Source organism: Nycticebus coucang, chromosome 16 (genome assembly GCF_027406575.1).
Source record: "Nycticebus coucang isolate mNycCou1 chromosome 16, mNycCou1.pri, whole genome shotgun sequence".
Classification (NCBI taxonomy): domain Eukaryota; kingdom Metazoa; phylum Chordata; class Mammalia; order Primates; family Lorisidae; genus Nycticebus; species Nycticebus coucang.
Window position 1 is genome coordinate 70,468,820 of NC_069795.1, and position 26,219 is coordinate 70,495,038.

Below are 26,219 nucleotides of genomic sequence, written 5' to 3' on the forward strand. Positions count from 1 at the left end.
AGTGCCAAAGAAGATGAAATATTTGGGAATTTACCTAACAAAAGACGTGAAAGATCTCTATAAAGAGAACTATGAAACTCTAAGAAAAGAAATAGCTGAAAATGTTAACAAATGGAAAAACATACCATGCTCGTGGCTAGGAAGAATCAACATTATCAAAATGTCCATACTACCCAAAGCAATATATACTTTCAACGCACTCCCTATTAAAGCTCCACTGTCATATTTTAAAGATCTTGAAAAAACATTACTTCGTTTTATATGGAATCAGAAAAAACCTCGAATAGCTAAGACATTACTCAGAAATAAAAACAAAACAGGAGGAATCACACTACCAGACCTCAGACTTTACTACAAATCGATAGTGATCAAAACAGCATGGTATTGGCACAAAAACAGAGAAGTAGATATCTGGAATAGAATAGAGAACCAAGAGATGAATCCAGCTACTTACCGCTATTTGATTTTTGACAAGCCAATTAAAAACATTCAGTGGGGAAAAGATTCCCTATTTAACAAATGGTGCTGGGTGAACTGGCTGGCAACCTGCAGAAGACTGAAATTAGACCCACACCTTTCACCATTAACTAAGATAGACTCTCATTGGATTAAAGATTTAAACTTAAGACATGAAACTATAAAAATACTAGAGGAGAATGCAGGGAAAACCCTTGAAGAAATTGGTCTGGGTGAGTATTTCATGAGGAGAACCCCCCGGGCAATTGAAGCAGCTTCAAAAATACACTACTGGGACTTGATCAAACTAAAAAGCTTCTGCACAGCTAAGAACACAGTAAGCAGAGCAAGCAGACAGCCCTCAGAATGGGAGAAGATATTTGCAGGGTATAACTCTGACAAAGGTTTAATAACCAGAATCCACAGAGAACTCAAACGCATCAGCAAGAAAAAAACAAGGGATCCCATCGCAGGCTGGGCAAGGGATTTGAAGAGAAACTTCTCTGAAGAAGACAGGCGCACGGCCTTCAGACATATGAAAAAATGCTCATCATCTTTAATCATCAGAGAAATGCAAATCAAAACTACTTTGAGATATCATCTAACTCCAATGAGACTAGCCTATATCACAAAATCTCAAGACCAGAGATGTTGGCGTGGATGCGGAGAAAAGGGAACACTTCTGCACTGCTGGTGGGAATGCAAATTAATACATTCCTTTTGGAGGGATATATGGAGAACACTCAGAGATCTAAAAATAGATCTGCCATTCAATCCTGTAATTCCTCTGCTGGGCATATACCCAGAAGACCAAAAATCACAACATAACAAAGATATTTGTACCAGAATGTTTATTGCAGCCCAATTCATAATTGCTAAGTCATGGAAAAAGCCGAAGTGCCCATCGATCCACGAATGGATTAATAAATTGTGGTATATGTATACCATGGAATACTATGCAGCCTTAAAGAAAGATGGAGACTTTACCTCTTTCATGTTTACATGGATGGAGCTGGAACATATTCTTCTTAGTAAAGTATCCCAAGAATGGAAGAAAAAATATCCAATGTACACAGCCCTACTATGAAACTAATTTGGGACTCTCACATGAAAGCTATAACCCAGCTACAACTTAACAATAGGGGGAAGTGGGAAACGGGGGGGTGGGTAGAGGGAGGGGAATCGGTGGGATCACACCTGTGGTGCATATTACAGGGGTATTTGCGAAACTTGGTAAATGTAGAATATAAATGTTTTGGCACAGTAACTGAGATAACGCCGGAAAGGCTATGTTAACCACTGGGATAAAAATGTGTCAAATGGTTTATGAAGTGAGTGTATGATGCCCCATAATCATATCATTGTATACACTTATGATTTAATAAAAAAATTAAAAAAAAAAAAATAAGACCCCACCCAAAAAGCTATCTATAATAAGTTCACTTTCAGTTTAAAGATGTATGAGGCTTTAAAGTGAAATAATGGGAAAAAACATTCCACGCATATGGTAAACAAAAGTGAGAAGGGGTGGCTATAGTTATTTCAAACAGCATAGACTTAAAGTCAAAAATTATCATGAGACAGTTTAGAGACATTATATAATGATGAAAATGTTTATCCATCAATAACAATTATATATGTTTTTAACAAAGAAACCTAAATATATAAAGAACATATTGACAGAACTGAAAGGATAATTAGACAGCAATATAATAATAGTAGAAGACTTCAATAGTCACTTTTAATAATAGATTATCCAGGCAAATCCAAAGGAAACAGAGGACTTGAATAACACTATAGACCAAATGGACTTAAGAGATATGTCCAAAACTTCATCCAGCAGTAATGAAACACATATTCTTGTCAAGCACATATCAAGTATTCTTTATGATACAGTTATATAACATGTTAGTCTGTGAAACAAATTTTAACATATTTAAGAAGATCTAAATGATGCCAAGTATCCTTTCTGCCCAATGTAATAAAAATAGAAATCAATAGTGGAAAGAAACTCTAAAATTCATAAATATATGTAAATTAAATAACACATTTTTAAACAACCATTGCTGCAATAAAAAATTAAAAAGAAAATTAGAAAATACCTTGAAACAAATAAAACTGAAAACACACCCTACTACAAAATTATGGGTTATAGAAAAAGCAACACTGAGAGGGATGTTATAGCAATGAATGGCAATGTTATAAGAATGACTTTCAAACAATATAACTTTATCTCAAGGAACCTAGAAAAGAAAGAACAAACTGAGCCCAGTGTAGCATAAGGGAGGAAACAACAAAGGTTAGAGCAGAAATAATTGAAACAGACAATTGATAATATCAACAACCTAAAGTTGTTTTTTGAAATGATCAACAAAATTGACAGACTCTTAGCTAGATTAAGAAAAAGAGGACTTAAGTAAATAAAAGTAAAAATGACAGTAGAGATTTATAGCTGATGTCATAGAAATCAGGATTTTAGGATACTATCATCAACATTTATATACCAACAAGCTGAATAACCTAGAAGAAAATATACAATCTGCCAATACACATCATGAAGAAATAGAAAGTGTGAAGAGACTTCTAACAAGTATAGAGATGGAATCAGTAGTCAAAAAAATCCTAACAAAGGAAAAGGCCAGGACAAGATGGCTTCACTAGTGAATTTTATCAAACATTTAAAGAAGAACTAACACTAATCCTTCTCAAATTCTTCTAAACACTTGAAAAAAAGGAAACACTATCATATTAATTTAAGGACATCAAAGCCAGAAAAATGTAGCACAAGAAAATAAAAGTAAAAGTAAATGTCCATGATGACTAGAGATTCAAAAAGCCTCCACAAAATTCTAGCAAACCAAATCCAACAGCACATTAAAAGGATCATATACCGTGACCAAGTGAGATTTATTTCTGGCATGCGAGGATGGTTCAACATATGAAAATTATATTTTCTGATTCAGACTATAGTACAAGGCTGTACAACTCAATACAGTATGATACTGACATAAAAACAAACATATAGACCAATGAAACAGACCAGAGAGTTCCTAAATAAATCCATTCATGTATAGTCAACTTATTTTTAATAAGGGTGCCAAGAATACACAGAAGAGAAAAGATAATCTGTTCAACAAATGGTGTTGAAAAAGGTGTAATTGGAGCCTTTTTGTACATCATACATTAAAAAACTAAAATGGATTAAATAATTAAATGTAAGACCTACACTATAAGAAAACATAGGGGAAAAGCTTCAGGACATTGTTCTTGGCTGTGACTTCATGGATATGACACTGAAAGTACAGATGACAAAAACAGATATAAACAAATAGGACAAATCAAAACTTCACAGCAAGGGAAACAACCAACAGAGTAAAAAGGTGATGTACAGAATGGGAGAAAATTTTGCAAGCCATATATCTGACAAAGGGTTAATCTCCAAAATGCATAATGAGCTCATATAACTCAACAGTAAAAAATAAATAAATAAATCTGATAACCTGATATAAATATAAGCTTAGGATTGAATAGTTATTTCCCCAAAGAAGACATACAAATGATAAACAGGCATATGAAGAAATATTTAAAGTCACTAACATTAGAGAAATGAAAATCAAAACCATAAGATATGTGTATCACCTCATACCTGTCAAGATGGCAACTATTTTTAAATACCTAAAGATAAATTTTGGTAAGGATGTGCAGATATTGGAAGCTATATCCGATATATAGGAATGCAAAATAGTTTATCCACTATGGAGAACAGTATGGAGATTCCTCAAAAAAGTGAACATAAAACTACTTATCTGATATAGCAATCCCACTTCTGGGTATTTGTCCAAAAGAATTGAAATCAGGATCTCAAAGAAATAATCATAACACTTCACAATAGCCAAGAAGTGGGAGCAGCCTAGGTGGCCATAGGATGCTATTGCAAAAGACAAAATTCATTCTTCCTAAGGGCTGAGTATTCCATGACACAAATATACTACATTTTCTTTATCTAGTCATCTGTTGATAGACACTTAGGTCGACTTCATGACTTAGCTAATAGGAATAGTGTGGCAGTAATCAACCGAGTACAGATGTGTCTTTTCATATAATTATTTGTTTTTCTCTGGGTAGATACTGAGTCATGGAATTGGTGGATTGAACGGTAGTTTTGCTTTTTGCTGTTTGAAAAATCCCCATACTGATTTCCTTATAGGTTATACTCTAATTTACATACAGAATGGAGTAATGATCAATGGAAACTTTAAAAGGTGGGAGGGTAGGAAAAGGGGTGAAGTATTAAAAATTACCTCTTAGATACAGTGTATTCTGTTCTGGTAAAAAAAAAAAAAAAAAAAAAAAAAGCCCTGCCTTTATTATGACCCAATATATCCATGTAACAAAATTGCACTTGTATCCTTTATACATTTTTTTAATCAAAATAATTAGGCCTGAAATTAACAAGAAAATCAATACATAGAAAATGTTCCAACTTCCTGAAAGGTGTAAAAGTGTACTTAAACACAGGGAGTCCCTAAAGTTCACGTGCAATTATACACGAAAGAATATTCATGTGAAACATATCCTTTGCTCTTGAATAAAATGGTTCATTATATGTTCTACTATATTCTGAAATTTACTCTTTTATTTTTATTTATTTATTTATTTTTTTGTAGAGACAGGGTCTTACTTTACCACCCTCGTAGAGTGCCGTGGCATCACATGGCTCACAGCAACCTCCAGCTCTTGGGCTTACACGATTCTCTTGCCTCAGCCTCCCGAATAGCTGGGACTACAGGCGCCTGCCACAATGCCCGACTATTTTTTTGTTGCAGTTTGGCTGGGGCTGGGTTTGAACCCACCACCCTCGGTATATGGGACTGGAACCCTACCCACTGAGCCACAGGCACCGCCCTTATTCTGATTTTTTAAAGTCAGTGATTGTATCATCAAATAATTTCTCTCTCACTTTTTTTTTCCATAAAGATAGATTCCAGTCCCCTAGGCTGGAATACAGTGGCACAATCATCATAAATTTCCCTCTTGATTAAAGTTCATTTGTCTCCCATATGTTTTAATATAAGGCATTTTTGTTCAGATCTATTTCACATGTTTCATTATGATTTCTTCTTTGGCCATCAATTAGAGATTTTTTAAATTTCTAAAATATTTTTATCTAATTTTATTTTGCTATACTTAGAAGATAGTAGCTATAATTTTTTACTTTTTGGTATTTAATAATTAATTTGATATTTATCAAATACCTATTTTCTTCAGACATTATTTTAGGTTCTAATGATACCATAAAAAGTCACCCTGCTCCTTTGTCTTTAGGGTACTAACATTCTATTGTGAAAGAATTTTCTTTTAAAAAAAAAAATCATACATGTATCATGTGTGGCTTGGGAGAATTTTGTGTTTTAGTGTGGTCAGATATGATTGTAGAGTGGTCTTGTTTTTGTCTTGATCCCTCATGGTCACAGAGTGTCCTTATCTAATGTCTCCTGGATGTCAGGGGATGCTTTTCTCTATTTTAATTCTCTTAAATGGTTCTAAGGTTGTATTTCCTGTATTGTAATCTGGTATAATTATGTCAACAATTTATGATGTTTTGAGGTTCAGTATTTTATATTTTATTACTTACTGGGGCTATTGCTAGTAATATTTTATAAACAAAGCAATTTTTAACTTTGAGATATTGCTTTGAAAAATATGATAGTATTTGAAAATAATATTACATCTTGGGCTCAAATTTAGAAAGATTATATTATTTGTTTTCTTGCTTGCAATATTTTCCAAACTTTTTAAAACAACAAATGTCCTTTTCCATCATCTCATACACTGAATAGACATTGGTTTTAGTGTTCATCATTTTCTCTGGTATATGAAGGAATTCTATTGAATTCTATACTTAGAATATATCTAAGTATAATATATATGACTTTATATAAATTTTATTTAAAAATATCCAAATATATTTGATTTTGACATTTCATTCAGCAAGTCATATATGCCATTTTATTTAAGTTAGTATGTAAAAAGCTCAATTTTTGTCAGATCAGTGTGTACTTTAATGTGTGCTTTAATAACCTATCATTTATGTTATAGCTTCACAAATAAATGTACATTGTTTAATGACCTGGTATTTGAAATTCCGGTGGCTTTTTCAGTTAAAACTACACAAAATGCTAGGGTCTTGTGTTTCATTATACAGAGGATGCCAAAAATGTATTAAAATAGTATTAAATTTGTAATACTCAAGTCACATTTAACTAGTGCACTTACAAGAGGTGCTCAACATGGCTTGTATTCATCTTTTGCTATTGGCATACATTGAGTATTACAATTTTAATGCAGTTTTTTCTTTCTTAAAATACATATACATTTTTTTCAGCATTATTTGTATAACATTGAGGTTAGGAATAATGTGTCAGGATGCTATGTAGGAATAGGTTATTTCCACCACAATATTTTCAGTTTTACCACTGTTTTTTTGAAGTTACTTGAAAGATCTTAATACACTACATAAAATTTATTCATCAGAGGAATACTGCTAATGTATTTTAAGAAAATTATCTTAAGGTAAATTTTTCAGAAATATTGACATTGTGACATCGGCTATTTTGTTTTGATGTTTTCCAGTTGCTAATAGGTTATGAAAACGGAACTGTAGTATTCTGGGACTTGAAATCTAAAAGAGCCGAACTAAGAGTTTATTATGATGAGGTAAGTGATTTCTACTGAAGTATTTGAAAACAAGGTATTGTGACTCTGTGCCTATTTTCTACTTTTAAGCTTTGTATTTTACAAAAGGGAAGGGCACATTTATAACTTTGATTTAAAGTATCCAAAAGCAAATTATGTGACCAAAATGTGTACCCCCACAAAACTCTGAAATTAAAAAATAAAGGGGAATTAGGAAACTGCCTGATTATCTCATACTCTGTTTTTGTATTTACACAAATTCTAACTCTGGGTTTTTTCCTGAGAGGGAATTCTGCCTTTACTGCCTATTTTGCCCTCCCCCCCTTTTTTACATCTTCTATACTTTGGTCCTATCACTTAATGTATCCCCAATCTTGTCTCAACTACTTTTCTTCCTCTAAGCTTCAAGCTGTGCTGTTCCTCATTGTCTTTAAGGTCTCTTAAAGGTCTCTTAAAGACACTATGTACACATACCTTAGAAAATTCATTTTCTGTGCCAAAAAGTTTAAGTCAGTTTGAAAGGCCTTGTCTTCTAATATTTACCTTCTTGGAATACAGAGCAATTTCGTATATCATGATACTTAATAAGTGGCAATAAGATCTTGAAGTTAGCTTTATTGTACGTAATTGAGACTTGGTTAGGTTTTCATTTAGGGGAAGTAACAAACTCCCATTTATCAAGGTATAGTCTCCCAGTTGATACTTTAGTTGTTGAAATATTGATTCTAGGCCATTAATTTTTTTCTCCTTCAGAAGACAGTAATATGAAGACAGTGAAGCTTGGGGCAAAAGGTGAAAAGGGAAATTTCCTCTTGTAGCTGTGGAAATAAAGGTGATCGTCTATGCTCTTAATTCAATTTGAAAAATGGTGGGAGTGGGGAGAAATAGAAGGAAATATAGGTCAGAAATCTCCATCCAGTAAAAATCCATTCTTATATAGGAAGAGCGCCAAAAAAGGCAGCACTAAAATAAAAAGCAAAAGAAATACATACATATATTTCTTTTAGAAAATATCTTCATTTTATCATGGAGGAATAAAAAATGTTACCAAATGAACTTGTAGTCACTCAACTGGGATACTTTACATGTTCTCTGTCATGCCCCCTCATAAATGTCAAATTTTTCAAGTTTTGGTGACTAAAGACATAAGCCTTCACCTACTTCATAAACTCCACATTTCATTCTTAGTGGTTCTCTCCAAGTAAGAGTTTATGGTATTTTATATAAGTACGTACAAAGGATGCCAAAATTATGTATACAAATTTTAAGAAAAGAAAAAACTGTATTAAATGTATAATTTTCACATCATGTTTGACTTCTGCAATTATAAGAGGTGCTCAAATGTAACTTGTATTCTCCTTTATTATTGGTATATAATGAGTATTGCAATTTTAATATATTTTGTTTCCTTTCTTAAAATGTGTATGCATTTTTTGGCACTGTGTGTGTGTATGCGTGCATGCACATGTGTGTATATATTTAAAATAGTTGTCACTGTGGTAAAGAGTTCAGAAGTAAATGATATATCAGCTTGGTAATTTTATCATGATTAGTGAAAAATAATCTGACAATATCATATGTTCTTTATGACCAACTTCTGTTGCTTCTTGAATCACAAAAGTCTTAGGGAGCTAAACTAGGATTTTCTTTTTGTTACATATATAGAATATAAAGATGGATGTATGTGATATTTCTCTCTCTCTTACGATCTGGGTATTTAGCCAGCAGGAATTAGAGTAGCCTGAAAAGGAAAATGCTGACTCGGCTAGTTTTCCAATAGCCTTAGAAAGTATGGAAGATTCCAAACCTTAAAAAGTGAGTAAAAGTAATTTTGCAAATAAGGATTTGCCACAGCCAAAAGTAGTAAAGTACCACATTATACCTATCTACTTTAATGGATAATTAATATGTTCTATCATTTTTATAGGAATAGTCAGATACTTCATTTCACTGACAAACTTTTCAAACTTTCCTTAGCACTTTACCTTCATATCTAGAAACCATATTTAACAAATATCTGAAATGGTTTTTCATAAGTCACCAATGATTTTCTCATACACAGTAACCCCGTCTTAGTCTTTAAGTTGCTCACTAAAACTTTGACTTTTACTTCAGTCTCTTAAATTATTTCTTTATGTGTCTTTCTTTCTCATTTATCATGCCTCCTTTATCCATCACTGATTCTTTCCTTAGTGCTCTTGAAAATGACAGATGCTCTTCGGGATACTACGTCTTCACCCTCTTTTCTTCCCTCCTCAATTTACATTTATATTTGTGTCCTCTCCCATAATTTCAGATATTACCTTTGTGTTGAAATATTTAACATCATACATCTCTGTCCTTTCCTTTTTTCTTAAGCTTAGATCTCAATATATATAACCATATCTTAAATAAGTTCAGATAAAATATCTCATTGGTACTGAATTTGCATTTAAATATCTGAACCTCCTTCTATGTTTTTAAAAAAGTTTTGTTTAGTGGGCGGCGCCTGTGGCTCAAAGGAGTAGGGCACTAGCCCCATATGCCGGAGGTGGTGGGTTCAAACTCAGCCCTGGACAAAAACTGCAAAAAAAAAAAAAAGTTTTGTTTAGTTAACTCTGTACAGTAATATTTGACTTTCTTCATCATGTATCAACTGCAATCAGTTTTTGAAGTCTTCTTGACTCTGTCTTTATATTGTTTCTCATTTATTTCCTCTCTTTTCCTGTTCTCACATATAATGTTTGGATGACTATAAGAGCCCTTTAATCACCTTTCCTCTGATGTCTTTCATTAACAAGATTATCTTTTAAAAGCATAGAATGTAATTCTCTACCTCAGAACCTTGAAATGACCTACAATTGTCAACAATACAAAGTCTGTATTTCATGACATGAGATTGAAAGTTCTAGTGCCATCTCTTCCCTTTAGTTGAACTCATTGCATCCTTCCCCGCAGTTCCCAAATTTCAGACATATTGCTCACTATCTCCTAAACATACCATTTATTTTCCCTGTAAGTCTTTGCTCCTGCTAATTCCTCATCATGTACTCTCTTCTTTGCTTGGCTAGTGTTTTATCTTTCAGAATCTATTTTCTATACCTTTAAAAGTCTTCTTGAATTAGTTGTATTATATTTCGCTTTTTCAGTAAAACCTTTAAACTTTTTTTTAAAAAGAAGAGTTGGATAGAATCAAACATATAAATAGAATATCCATTGAGTCAGAACAAATGTCAGCTTCTCAGTAATTTGATATTCAATCTCTAACCAGTTGGTTTTACTTGCTTATTCTGTACAATAACTATATTTGTTGTGGCTATTACTTTTATATCTGTCTTTTCCAATAGACAGAAATTTAGTGGTTTATGACAAAGAATGCCTTCTCTGCCTCCACCTTTGGCAAAACAGTTTAAGAGAACTTTAAATTGATTGTCATTCCTCAAAGTTAACATTAGGGAGTGACTCGTCCCTTGAACCATCTACGTTAGGGGAAAGAGATAAATTGAGGAGAAAGCTTGGAAATATTTTCCTTCTAACTACCTCTGCTGGACTCTGGCAAAAAAGAGATCTCGGTATAGTAATGTATTACAGGGCGAGAGAAAACTCAACTCATTCAATCTTTGAATTTAATCAAATTTTACATATTTTTTGAGGCACAAAAAGATCTTATTTCCTTTATGACATGTGTAAAGATTATTCTAGCCATTGGCTATTTGTAACTTTAAAAATACTTATTGTTTGAAACTTTTAACAGTTATATATATGTTATAGTTTATATGTAAAACTTAGTAGTTATATATGTATGTTAAAGTTATAAACAAAAGCTATGATTAGTATTTATGTCGATCTTTCTCTTGATATTTTGAAAGTGTATTTAAGGAAAAGATGTTGTATTCTGTTCTTCTTTTATGTCTTCTAGAATTTTTCTCATTGTAATAGCACTTTACCCATGTTGTGTATATACTTTATTAATGTAGAAAGAATACCTAGGTAATGGAGAAAAGTGTATGACATTAATTACTTGTTCATTCAAAAGATAATTATTGAGTACTATATGTAAGATGTTAGCACTGTGCTATGGACATACAATAATTTGGAAAAATGGAACACAGCCCTCCCTATCTACACATTCTGCATTTATGGATTCAACCAATTGCAACAGAAAATATTCAGGAAAACAATAAGAAATAACAATATAATAATTAAAAATCATGCAAATAAAAAATAGTACTATATAATGACTACATAGAATTTGCATTGTATTTGATATTAACAGTAATCTAGAGATAATTTAAAGTATATGGGAAGATGCACATGCACCCATGCAAATATTATGCCATTTTATATAAGGGACTTGAAAATCTGTGAATTTTGGTAACTGCGGAAGACAGAGGAAGGAGTCCTGGAACCAATCCTCCATGAATACTGAGGAATGCACTGTAATTATTCTTAAATCTTATCTAGTTCAAAGCTACAGAGTGAACCTGAAAATATAAAAAGAAAGATTAAGCCCTTCTTGCTTTAAATCAATTCAAACAGCATATGCTAGATACTGTCAGAGAAGTGATTGAGAATATGGCTTTTGTGGTTAGACCATGGCTTTGAGTTGCATGACATGAGCAAGTATCTCAATCTCTCTAGGCCTATTTCACATGTATGAATTGAAAAAATAAAACATTTATAGGCTTAAATGAGACAATATATTTAAAAATGCTATGGGTTTGACACATAGAAAGCTTTCATATGGTAGTTAATTCTTAAATTATTTTTTAAACTGACTAAGTTGTACTAGAACTCTACCCTATCAGAAATTATTTTCTAGTAACTTTTATTTCCCTATAAAATAATATTTCAGATAACTACCATAGGATGCAGGAAGCACATAGATTTACAATAAAAAGTTCTAGAATATAATAACACTAGGAAAGTTGCTTTTCTTTACCTCAGGAAATGGGTTTTAGTAGCCTTTTATATACTTGTAGAGGGTGGAAGCCTAATATAGTCTTACCTGAGTGAAAAAATTATGTTTCTTAAGTGTTATTAGTATAATAATTTTATATCTAAATATTTTTCATTTGGAATATAGATTGATATAACGTATCTACTTTTTCCTCCTCTACTTGTTTTTAATTATTATTTTATTAGGCTATTCATTCAATTGATTGGCATCATGAGGGCAAACAGTTCATGTGCAGCCATTCAGATGGTAGCTTGACTTTATGGAACCTGAAAAGCCCAAGTCGCCCTTTCCAGACCACAATTCCACATGGTAAGATGTATGTTTTCAAAAGAGATAAACATTGACATTACAGTGCCTAGAAGTAGTAGAGATAGTATCTGTGTGTTTGGTCGAAAAGGGTAGGGTAATAGGACATGGCTTCTGGTTCTTTTTACCTCCTACAAATCCCACCAGCATATCCTCAAACTTTCCATACTTCCTCTCTTCCTACCAACCCATGTCTCTACCTTGTAAACTGTATTTATACAGTGGAGATTGTACTAATCAAAAAATGGACAGTGAATGGTAGGTATGTCTGAGATAGAGGAGATAATATGGGAAATTTGGCCAGTTTTTAAGAGTTGAGGAGTGAATGAAAGAATAGTGCTCTACAGATAGAACTTTGAAACCTGATTCCTCTACCACTTTATAGTCTTTTGTTTTCTACATCTTCTACTTACTTCTATTTGTGCCATTTGAGTACACTAAATTATGATGACTATAGTTGTAATTGTAGGTCTTTAAAAATTTTATTACCTTCCATATTAAAAGAATATTTTAATCCTAAATGAGGAGTTTAATGTTAAGTGAGAATTTATGTGGTATCAATATACTTAACAGGGTAGAATAAAAAAATCAAACATACGAATATGTATAGTTCATGTGACCAAATTATTTCAGAGAATATTGGTGGTGGTCTAAGTTGCATGTTTACGTCACACTATTGGCTATTTATAAGAACAGGTCAAACCCTAACAAACAGATTATATTTTAGAATTTCCAAGTATTTGTTATAGTGTCACATTTAGAAAGTAGTGGTATGTTTTCCATAAGTGAACTGCTCATCACAAGTTTTCTTAGAATTATTTTGTGTTGTTTGCCTGACCTATTTTTGTTCCACAGTCACATGCTGCATCTGCAATGATTAAATTATTGCAACATTTAACCTGGCTATTTTACTTAGAGATTGCTTTACATTTAGATGCTTAAAGATTTTTTATTTAGAGATTACCATTAGGGAAACTTGGGATAGGTATTTGCTACATATGCCAGTCCGGATTAACTATTTTGTTAGATGGTAGTTTCCCGCCACATTGTCTCATTTTTCCTTCCTTGCCCTCAAATCCTCATGCCTTTTATATAGAAGTCTAATGATATTTATTCCTAAATTTTTGATTTACTTCCTTGTATTATTCTCAAATACCAGTATTTTTATTAGTTCTTTTTGTCTTTATTGGATATTTTATTCTTTCATATATTTTATCATATCCATATTTGTTTTATCAGTTTGGTTATTTTCTATAATTCTGCTTTTCTATTAATATAAATAAAGTTCTGTTCATAGGTTGTTGAAGAAATCAGCATTTATGTCTTTTGTAACATATAAATCATATTAAATTCCTGTTGCCTCATCATGACTTAGTTAAGCAACTACCAGTGATTTTAACAATAGAGATATTTTTTGTCATATTGGTCTACACCTTTGAGTTTATTTTCTTCCCTTTATTTTGACCATTTTTATTTTCTAAAATAAATTTTTTTCTAGTTGCCACTTTAACTATATCCTGTAAGTTTTGATATGTAATGTCATTGATGATACACAATTTTGATTAATACTTAGTTTGAGGAATTTTCTAACTCCTATTTTAATTTTCCCTTGACCCATGAACCAGAAAGCTATGTATTTTCTAAGTTCTAATCATGTTTTTTATTATGGATTTAAAAATTGCAGTCAGAGGATGTGACATACTATAGAATTTACTGAGATTTTCTTTATAATTAGAGCATAGAAAATTACCTTAAAGTGTGCTTGAGAAGAATGTAGATTTTCTTTCTTTTTTTTTTTTTTTTGTAGAGACAGAGTCTCACTTTATGGCCCTCGGTAGAGTGCCATGGCCTCACACAGCTCACAGCAACCTCCAACTCCTGGGCTTAAGCGATTCTCTTGCCTCAGCCTCCTGAGTAGCTGGGACTACAGGCGCCTGCCACAACGCCCAGCTATTTTTTGGTTGCAGTTTGGCCGGGGCCGGGTTTGAAACCGCCACCCTCGGTATATGGGGCCGACACCTTACCAACTGAGCCACAGGCGCTGCCCCTTCTTCTTCTTTTTTTTTTTTTTTTAATTAAATCATAGCTGTGTACATCAATATGATCATGGGGCACCATACACTTGGTTCATAGACCATTTGACACATTTTCATCACATTAGTTGACATAGCCCTCCTGGCATTTTCTTAGTTACTTTGCTAAGACATTTACATTCCACATTTACCAAGCCTTACATATACCCTTGTAAGATGCACCACAGGTGTGATCCTTTCAATCCCCCTGCCTCTACCCACCTCCCCCCTTCCTCCCCACCCTTTCCCCCCTCCCCCTATTCTTAGGTTGTAACTGGGTTATAGCTTTCATGTGAAGGTCCTAAATTAGTTTCATAGTAGGGATGAGTACATTGGATACTTTTTCTTCCATTCTCGAGACACTTTACTGAGAAGAATATGTTCCAGCTCCATCCATGTAAACGTGAAAGAGGTAAAGTCTCCATCTTTCTTCAAGGCTGCATAGTATTCCATGGTATAGATTTTCTAATTGTCACATAAAAGTCAAACTTGAAATATTTTTCACTTTGTATGGTTTAAATCTTTGTAAATTTTTTGTTTGATATTTCAATTCTATGAGAAGTGAGTTAAAGTATCTATTATAGTAGATTTCCCTTGTATTTCTGTTCATTTCTGCTTTATATACTTAGATTATATAATAGGTGAAGACGGTTATGTTAATCAGATTCCCTGCGACTTAACTGATACTTGTCTAGTGTTCTCAATTCCTGAAAGAGTGGAATAAAAATTTCTTAAATTTCTTAATGTGATTATGGATTTGCCTACTACTCGCTTCTGCCCATTTTTGCTTTCTGGCTTGAGGACTATCATTAGACATATATTATGTCTCCCGTAGAGAACATACAAAGTGGCCGTTCATATCTTCAGGTTCCACATCCATGAATTCAAATAACCAAAAACAAACCATACAGTATAACAAATGTTTGCAATGTAATGCATTTACATTGTATTAAGTATTCGTAAGTAATACATATAGAGATGATCTAGTAGGAGTGTCCAACCTTTTTTTATTTTCTGCTGCACATTGGAATAATAAGAGTTGTCTTGGGCCACGCAGTAATACACAAGCATTAATTAAAGTTGATTAGTGAAAAAAAGGTTGGTGCATGCTTTTCATGATACCTGACACCACAGATAAGTGAAAAGTGTCCTTACAAAGGCAGTGAAGTTTGGACACCCTGAAAAAGTATGCAGGAGGATGCGGGTAGGTTATATGTAAACAGTTTGCCATTGTATATAAAAAACTTGAGCATCTCTGAATTTTGATATTCATGGGGGCTGGGAATCTTGGAATCAATCTTCCACAGACAACAAGGGACCACTGTACTTGGGTCTTGTGTTTTTATTCTGTGTTACAGTTGAAATGTCCATTAATACTAAATGTTATTACTGATGAGGTTGAATATAGGCCTGCCACTCTTGTTTCTTGTGGGTCCTATCATATTATTCTTGTTCTCATTTTGGATTATTTGAAATTTTTTATTAGAAGTTCATTTTTATTTACATATAGGCATTTTGCCATTACATAATTTTTTATTGGTTACTCCAGGTATTATAATATGCTTCCCTAAATATTGAAAGTCTATTAGGGATAACATTGTAACACTAGATAAAATGTAGAGATTTTGCAACCATATAGATTTATCTTCCCCCACTGTCCTTTAAGCTATACTTATTTTACATTACATCTAAATGTATTGTTACATTTGCTTTAAATAGTCACATGTATTTTTTTAACTGAAGAAAAATAGTCTTTTATATTTTCTGTTTCTGTTATTTATCATTTTCATTTGTTTCTGAAGATAAAAACATTATTTATCATTTCTTATAGGTCTGGTGGAAATGAATTCACTTAGCTTTCTTTCATTTGAAAATTCCTTTATTTATTTATTTATTTTTTTGCTTTCATTCTTGAAGGCTATTTTTGTTTTGTGTGTGTTTCGTTTTTAAAGTTATAAACACTTTAGACTATTGTTTCCATGGTCTGGCATCCATAGTTTCTCAATGAGGAATCTGTAGTATAATAGTTTGAATTTTGCTTCCTTTGTATATGGATAATTTGTCATTTTCCTCTGGTCGATTTCAAATATATTTTTTTAATCTTCTCTTTCAGCAATTTAATTATGTTATGCCTAGACCTAGTATCGTCATGTTCATTCTGTTAAAGTTTCTACCAAGTTTCTTATATATATGTAAATTTATATCTTACACAAAATTTGGGAATATTTACCTGTTTATTTCTTTAACTATGTTTTTCTGCTTCACTCTCTTTTCTCTTTTTCTGAGATACCAATTACCTGTTAGAATTTTGAGTATTTTCCCACATCTCTTAGCTCTGTTTATTTTTTTGTCAATCATTTTTCCTCTGTACTTTAGATAATTCCTATCAATCTATCATCAATTTGACTGCTCTTTTTTTTTTTTGCCATCTTTATTCTGCTATTAAACCTGTAAGATATTTTTAGATTAGATTTTATGCTTTTTTGTGTTTTCAATTTCTCTATTCTTTTCTTATTTTAATTAATTATAAGCATTTTCCTTTCCTTTAGGCACTGAACTTAGTTACACAAACATATTAGCTTCTTTAAAACTATCTGATAATACTGACATCTACTTCATCTTGAGGTTGGCCTCTGTTCATAATGGCTCACATTTTCATGTCTTCATATGTCTAGTAGTTTGAATTATGTGTTATATAATGTTGATATTATGTTGTGTATGCTCTTGTTGTGTTACACTCTAAAGTATAATTTTGTTGTACCCCTTGCATTAGCTATGGTGTCTTCTAAACTGGGAAACCCTATCTAGAAGTATTATTTTTTCTATAAATCAAAATCCTCTGCCCTGGAAAGGTACACCTTGTATGAATCTCATATTGTTAGATAATGCTGGACTAAGAGGAAGATGTCTACAACTAATACGGCCAAATCAGCCTCTGTTTTACCTGAGATTATTACTGTGATGGCATTGCTTTTGCTCTGTGTCTGGTTGCTGCTGCTGTTAGCAAACATTGATTTTCTTTCTCAGTAAAATATTATAGTTTCATACATATCCCTCAATCATAGTGCTCTCAGATAAATACACACAAACACATAGAAAACATATCTATATATATGATATTAAACTAAACTTTATTCAAATAATTGATAGTTACTTTGTTGCACATAAACAAGATGGATGTCCACAATTACCAGTTTTAGTTAACATTTTCCTGAAAATACTAGCCAATATGATTAGACTTGAAAATGAAATATTATATTTAAAAAGGTAGAAAGGAGGTTTAAAATTATAGTTACATTTTGATGTATAATTGCATAACTAAATAACAATTAGGAAATTTATTACGTATAATATTAGGATGCTATATGCAAAACAAAATGTGATAGATGAATAGAACCATTTTAAATAGTGGTACCTAAAAATAACTGTGAGTAACATTAAAGTAGATGTGAATTATTATTTTCACCAAGGGATACAAAAAAGACTTAAATAAGTAAAAAACACACTCTATATGTGACTAAGTAGATTTGAAATTATAAAGATGTTAATCCCTTACATATAATACTTTATAAATTCAATTTGTTCCCACTAAAAATAACAATTTTTAAAAATTTGGTAAGCTAATATGAAACAAAAATAATCATGAAGGTACAAAAATTACTTTAACAAGAAGTAATGGTTATTTAGGTTGTTTGGAAGGTTAGATGTCTTGAATGATTCTTAATGAAATAAATAAAATGTTGAATATAACTTTTCAGATAACTTACAGATATATTAAACCTTTCATTCTATTCTTCATGTCTTTCAATATTATTTTATTTCCTTCTCCTTGCTTTTCTATACTACATCGAGTAATTTTTTTCAGCTACCACAAATTTTCTCTTTAGCTTTTAAAATTGTTAAATAATTTTTTTAATTTTTATAATTATAGTATTTATTTCTAAAGGTAATTTTGTAGGTTATAATTTTGCAAATTCATAATTTGTGAATCTAATAATTTCTTGATGCTTGTGATTACATTATTTCTTTATACATTTCATGCATACCTATTCTGTATTCCAGATCTGACTATTCTAATGTCTGTAGTACTTGGGACTTAGAAACTGTTGTTTATTGTTTCTATCTTGTCATCATAGTTTCTAACTTTCTTTATTTTTAATAGTCTTGAGTTAAAAGCCTTAAATACTAGCCTTAAATTGAGGATTTTAGAAACCTTCCTCCCAAGAGGGTTTGCTTTTGCTTTTAATAGTCTTGAGTTAAAAGCCTTAAATACTAGCCTTAAATTGAGGATTTTAGAAACCTTCCTCCCAAGAGGGTTTGCTTTTGCTCCTCTGAATTATTTAAAAGTAAAAAGCCCATAATATCTGCAACTTACTTTCAAATAGCTCAGAAGAAAAATAATAGTATATGAAGTGAGAGAGAGAATGATAAACCAACTGTGGAAATAAGCATTAGGGAATTTGTGTTAAGGAGATATAAGGGGTATTTGTACTACTGTGGTAACTTTTTCTTAAATCTCTATAAAAATAAAAGTTTTTAGAAAAAAAAAAATGAAGGAGCCTAAAAATATGCCAGATCAGAAGGGGCATTTTGAGGGTATGACCCTTGGAGGTCTAGTCGTAAAAGGAAAGAAGGAAGCAAGCATTGAAAATTAAGAGTCCTACAGAAATAAGTGATAATCACAAAACCAGAGTACATGACAACGCCTGCTATACAAATAAAGGGTGATTAAGAAAACTGTATTTTATTGAAATAAGAAATTGCTCTAAAACTAAGAAATGCATAATAGTAAACCAAACTTACTATTGTCCGTTTCTTCTGGTTCATAAAGAATATTATTTCAAAATAAATGTTAGTTTGCATACACCCATACAAGGCTATTATAAAAGAAAAGAATAAATATAAATAAAGCTATTTTAGCTGCTAGAAAAATCTCATCAAGAAAACAAATCTATAGAATATAAATTTCATAACAATAATTAAGTAAATGAGGCGAAACCCTATATTAATTTAATTTGATATAAGCATTCCAAATTGTATATAAAATCAGCACATTGTAACCCATAAATGTATTAATGTGTACATGATCTATGTGCGTGTGACTGAATAAAAATCATAAAAAAATTGTTAATTTTGAAAAAAAAAAAGAAAATAAATCAGAAACAGTTCCAGTTTCACCTCATAGATGTGCGGAGCTGAAAAGAACAGTTCCTACTTTACCAACAGGAAAATGTTGAACAAGCTTCAAATTAATGACCTTCATGGAACTTATCAGGGAACTCAAGTAGTAGGAAAAACAACATTTGACCTTTGAACTAATGTGCAGGTTATGGGCACCAATTCCTTTCCCCCATCCCAGAGCCTGCAATTGAAAATCTGCATGTTACTTTTGACAGCCCCCAAACTAAAGTATACTAGTCTGCTGTGACTGAAAGCTTTACCAAAAACATAAAGAATTAACAGCTTTTGTATGTTACATATATTGTGTACTGTATTCTTACAAATAGTAAGCTAGAGGAAATACAATGTTATTAAAAAAATCATAAGGAAGAAAAAATACATTTACGTACTGTATTTATCAATACTGTTAAGTTTACACCATCTATAGAGGGTGTCAAGAAAAGTATATACATTTTAAGAAAGTAAATACACACGATATGCTATTGTTTGAAGGTAAATTCAGATTGTTTTAAAAATATATATTTTAGACTGGACGTGGTGGTTCACACCTGTAAACCTAGCTCTCTGGGAAGGTGGTAGGATTCCTCAAGGTCAGGTGTTTGAGACAGTCTGAGTAAGAGTAAGACTCTATCTGTATAAAAAAAAAACAGAAAAATTAGCCAGGAAAGGTGGCATGCACCTGTAGGCCTAGCTGCTCAGGGGGCTGAGGCGGGAGGATCATTTGAGCCCTGGAGTATGAGGTTGTATTGAGATAATTTGTGTTAAGGAGATGTAAGTGTTATTTGTATTACTCTGGTAACTTTTCTTAAGTCTATATCTAGATGCCACAGTACTCTAGCTGGGGCAACAGAATGAGACTCGAAAAAAAATTAAAAATTAAAAAATAAAATGTGTATTTTATAACTAGGGCAACTACCAAAAATTCTTTTAAGAATAAATACTAAGTCAATAAAGGAGACAAAGTGGTTTCAGTGAGCATTTTAATGATTCTTATAGAAGGCAGAAAGGAAGAAAAAATGAAGTAAAGAACAAATAGAAAACAACCATTTGGAAGATTTTTAGTATGACCATATCAATAATCCATTTTAGTGGTTAAACACACCAATTGAAAGACAGAGATTCTAAGATTAGGTTAAAAAAGCAAGACTCAATTATATACTGTCTATAGGGAAACAAAGTATAATATATGTATTTCAAAATAAACACTATTAACTATTAACTATGTATTTCAAAATAAACACTATTTTACATAGTGTTTATAATAATAATTTAAATAGACCTTTAAATATAACGGTATAGATAACAGTTAAAAAAAAACAAACAGGAAGATATGTGTATAGCATGCAAATGACAACCAAAAGAAAACTAGTTTAGCTATCTAAATTTCAATAAGACAATATAGCTATAAAGGAATATTATTAGAGGTAAAGAATGATAATACCTAAAAATAAAGTAATAATAAAGGCATTTTCTAAGAAGATATAATAATCCTAAATGTGTATGCTCCTGTCACAGATTTTCAAAATACATATACATGAGATAAAAATTTATAGCTCTGAAAGGAGAAATAGGTTCTGAGTTATACTTGGAGATTTCAAACTCCTCTCTCAGTAATTTGTAGAGCAACTGGGCATGATATAGGTAGACTGAACACTGTCAGCTGATTGAACTGTCATTTATAGAAATGTCCACCTAGCAATAGTTTGTTGAAAGCACATTATTTTGAAGTGAAAATGGGACATTGACATTGACCCAAATAGCTCAGGATATGGATAATACGGTGAATCTTAACAAATTTAAAAGATTTGTTACAATTTGTTAAAATTGTAACGAAGAATATCATGGTTCATAATGTACTGAGCTAGGATAACAAAAATATCTAGAAAAGGTCTTCTTATTTAAAAATTAACCCACTTCTAAATTACCCATGAAAGACAAAATCTAAGGGAAATTTTAAAAAACATTGAATAAATGAAAATGAGACTGCATCATAGTAGTCTATGTGTGGCATGGAGCTAACACACAATTTAGATGGAAATTTTCAGCATTAAGTGCTTTATTAGAAAGAAGATCTAAAATCAGTAAGCAAAGCTTACTTAAAGCAATTTAAGAAGAGGTTATTAAACCCAAAGCAAGAATAAGGGAAGAAATAATGATGATAGCAGCCATCAGTCAGACAAAAAACCAAAAGAAAACAGATAACAATGAAACCAGAAGTGAGTTCTTTGAAAATTAAAAATCAATAAACATCTTGCCAAACTGGTCAGAAAAAGATGACTTGAATGAAGCTTTGAAAAACTGTCATCAACACTCTTCATTAATTTTTTAAGGATTTTCAGGTATGAAAATTAATCTCAAACATATTAAAATTAGCATTAATGGATGGCAAAACCTCAGAAAATAGGAAATAAGAATCAACTAAGCTCAAGAAAGTTAAGTCAATGAAAAGACACAATCATCTCAGAGATGAAAAGAAATTACAAAGAATGAATACATTCAACCAATAATCTAACAAGAGTAATTGAAAAAAGGAGTGAAAACAAATAGTGATAGATTTTTTTTTACAGCAGAGCAGAAAGTCATAAATATAAAAGAGGGGTAAAGAAAATTCAATGACAGTCTCTAAAAAAAGAACAAAGCACTGGACATAAGTGATATTTAACATTATAGTTGAGATAATTTTCTATAAATAAGAACTCTGCATCTACATATTGAATGAAGCTACTTTGTGTCTTGGGAAATTGATAACTGGTAGACATCTTTTAGGAAATTTTGACTTTTAGGAAAAAAGTAAAAGCAATCTTCAGACCTGATACGAAAAAATCTAGATCACTTATGAAGGAAAAAAATGAATTAGCATCAGAATTTTTACCATTGTTGGAGCATCACAGCATATGTTGAAGAACAACGAAAATATACTATAAAGTAATATGGCACGGCTGAGCCCATATTTCAGTAACTGTAACAGTAAATTTAGATGGGCTTAATTCACCTATTAAAAGAAAAATATCTTCACTTCTGGATATCAAAGGACACAATCAACAATGTGAAAAGACAACACACAGAATAGAAGAAAATATTTCCAAATCATTTATCCGATAAAGGGTGACTATTCAGAATATTTAAAGAATCTCTACTAAACAACAAATAATTCAATTAAAAATGGGCAAAAGATAGGAATAAATATTTCTTTAAAGAAGATATATAGACAATAAGTACATAAGAAGATGCTTAATATTACCAATCATGAGAGAAATGTAAATCAAAACCACAATAAAATACTACCTCACACCCATTAGGATGGCTACTGTAAAAATTGTTAGCAAGAATGTAGAAAAATTAGAACCTTTGTGCATTGTTGTTGTGAATGGAAAATGGAAAAGCTACTGTGGAAAACAGTATGGTGGTTCTTCGAGTAATTAAAAATGATCCAACAGATATACTTTTGGCCATATACCCAAAAGAAAGGATAGCAGTAGCCTGAAGAGATATTTGCATACTCATATTCATTGTAGCATTATTCATATTAGCCCAAAAGAGAAAGCAACCTAATTATCCATTAACACATGAATGGATAAGATGTGATATGTACATAAAATGGAATATTATGTAATCTTAAAAAGAGGAAATTCTGACAACATGGATGAACCTTGAGAAAATATGGTAAGTGAGGTGAGCCAGGTACAAAAGAACAAATACTGTACAAGGTACCTAGTATAGTCAAATTCATAGATGCAAAAAGTAGAATGGTGGTTGCCAGGTGCTGAGCAAAAGGAGATATAGGGAGTTACTATTTAATGAGCATAGAGTTTCATTTGAGGAAGATGAAATATTTTGGAGACAGATGGTGGTGATGGCTACACGAAGGTGTGAATGTACTTAATGCATAAGTACTTAATGATCTGTACACTGAAAAATAAGTGACAAATTTTATGTTCTGTGTATCTTATTACAACTACATTTTTTAGTTTCCATTGTAGGTCAATATGGTCATGTGACCAAGTTCCAATCAGTGAAAGATAAGGGTATGTTACATCTTTTTAAATGTATGTTTCAAATATATATTTCAAAATTGGGTATATGTTAAATCACAAGACAAATCTTAGTAAGTTCTATAAAATTGGTTAATAAAGCATCCTTTGATGACACTGAAGTAAAATAAAATTAGTTTAAAAAATAAACTTTCACTGAATTATATAAAAAGCTTTTTAAAACAATATACAAATCACAGGGGAAATAAAACAATATTTTATAACTCTGAAAAATAATAATAGTGAAAATAACACACACCAAAACTGAGGATAAATTCATACTCAAAAACTACCATACAAAAACAAAAACTTAAGAAGGAAATCATAATGATAATAAGAATTAATGAGTTAAATAAATAAAACCATAGAACAAATAAATAAAAATGTTAAGGTATTATTAAAATAATAAAAGAAAATAGTGGGCCAACATTAACTTTTTATTAAAAGGATTTGCTCTGTATAATTTGGATTCAAAGGGCCACACTTATAGATCCAGGAGGCCACATGTGACCATATGGCTATAGATTCCTCACCCCGAAGAAAGAAAACATGAAATAAGAAATTATATGGAAGAAATAACCTTTGAAATGGAGGAATTAAAAAAATAAATAAAAGTGTATTTTGTACACCTCTGCAAATAGAGTTGACAACATGTATGAAATGGATGATTTCCAAGGAAAGTGTGATTTACCAAAACTAATACTTATAGAGAGAGAAAATTTAAACACATAAATCTATAGGGAAAAATTTTTTAAACAATTGACCAATGCTATATTAAACCAATGTTAAAAACTTATAAGTAATTCACTATATTTGAAAATTTTCTCAAATTATCAGAAAGAGGATAATCTAATTGTTACTAAAACTGCTATGTATATTATTCTAGAACATAATAATATGAATAGAAAAAAGAAAATATATAAAATTATAAATTATGTCACTATAAATATTGATTTCAATTTCTAAATATATATTTAATTAGAAATCTAAATAAAATATTAGCAAACCAAATCTAATAACATACCAAAAAATATATTATTACCAAGTGGATTTGTTCTAGTAATTAAAAGATTATTATGAAATCTATTCTAAAAATATTCTAACTAATAGATCTAATGAGAAACAATAATTGCCTTAAAGAATGCTATAAAAATAAATTCAACAAAAATAAAACCAATTACTGAAATGAAATATACACTCAATTTCAAATTTTTAGATACTTTTTTTTTTTTTTTTTTGTAGAGACAGAGTCTCACTTTATGGCCCTCGGTAGAGTGCTGTGGCGTCACACGGCTCACAGCAACCTCCAACTCCTGGGCTTAAGCGATTCTCTTGCCTCAGCTTCCCTAGTAGCTGGGACTACAGGCGCCTGCCACAACGCCCGGCTAATTTTAGATACTTTTAAAGTAACCGCTGTATTGAGCTAAAACCAGGTACCCTACAATTTACCCATTTAAAGTATATAATTCAATGATTTTTAATGTATTCACAGAATTGTGTAACTATCAGCATAATTAATGTTAGAATGTTTTTATCACCACAAAAGTGATTCTTCTTCCTCTCCACACCTCCTAGCCCTAAACATTAACTACTTTACCTTCTGTATCTATGGATTTACTTGTTATAGTCATTTCATAGAAATAAAGCCATATAACATAATCTTTTGTCAATGCCTTCTTTAACTTAGCTAGCAAAATGCTTTCAAGGTTTATCCATGTTGTAGCATATATAAGTTCTTTATTCCTTTTTATTGGCAAATAATTCATTTTATGAAATATCATGTTTTATTTATTCACTAATCAATCAATGGATAATTAGTATTCTGCTGTGAATTTTTATGTGGATGTGTCTTTAATTCTTGGATATATACCTATACTTGGAATTGCTACATCAAATGGTAACTTTGAATTTAACATTTAGAGACATGGCAGATAAACTTTAAAAAGTGACAATATCATTTTATGTCAGTATACTGTGTCTGTAGTTTTTCTGCGCTATTGCCAGTGCTTGGTATTATCTGACTTTCTGAGTACACAGACTCCTTGACTTATTGTACAATGGAGTTATGTCCCAATAAAACCATTGTAAGTTGAAAATATTTTAAGTAAAAAATGCATTTAATTACCTAACCTATCAAACTACATTGCATAGTTTACCTTACTTTAAATGTTCTCAGAGCACTTACTTTAGCCTATGGTTGGACAAAATCATCTAACATAATGCTTATTTTATAATAAAGTTTTATTTCTCTTATATATTTTAGAGAGTTTGTGAAGAATTAGTATTAATTTTCTTCAAGTTTGTGGTAGAATTCAACAGTGAAGCCATCTGGACCTGGGCTATTTTTTTGTGAGGGTTTTTTTTTTTTTTTGATTGCTAATTCCATTCATTACTTGTTATAGGTCTATTAATATTTTCTAATTCTTCTTAAGTTAGTAATGATACTTTGTGTCTTCCTAGGAATTTGTCCATTTTGTCAAATAATAGTAAATTGAAATAAAACTCTGAGAAATGATAATAGTTATCTAATTTGTTAAA

General features: G+C 31.3%; 1 protein-coding gene across 1 annotated transcript in view; it reads left to right on the forward strand.

Moving 5' to 3' along the window:
* Nucleotides 1-26,219, forward strand: part of STXBP5L (syntaxin binding protein 5L) — a 412,846-nt gene that overhangs the window by 177,427 nt on the left and 209,200 nt on the right. The window contains exons 8-9 of the mRNA XM_053565493.1: nucleotides 7,090-7,173; nucleotides 12,277-12,400. Coding sequence (XP_053421468.1) covers nucleotides 7,090-7,173; nucleotides 12,277-12,400 — 208 coding nt within the window. The remainder of the gene's footprint in view (nucleotides 1-7,089; nucleotides 7,174-12,276; nucleotides 12,401-26,219) is intronic.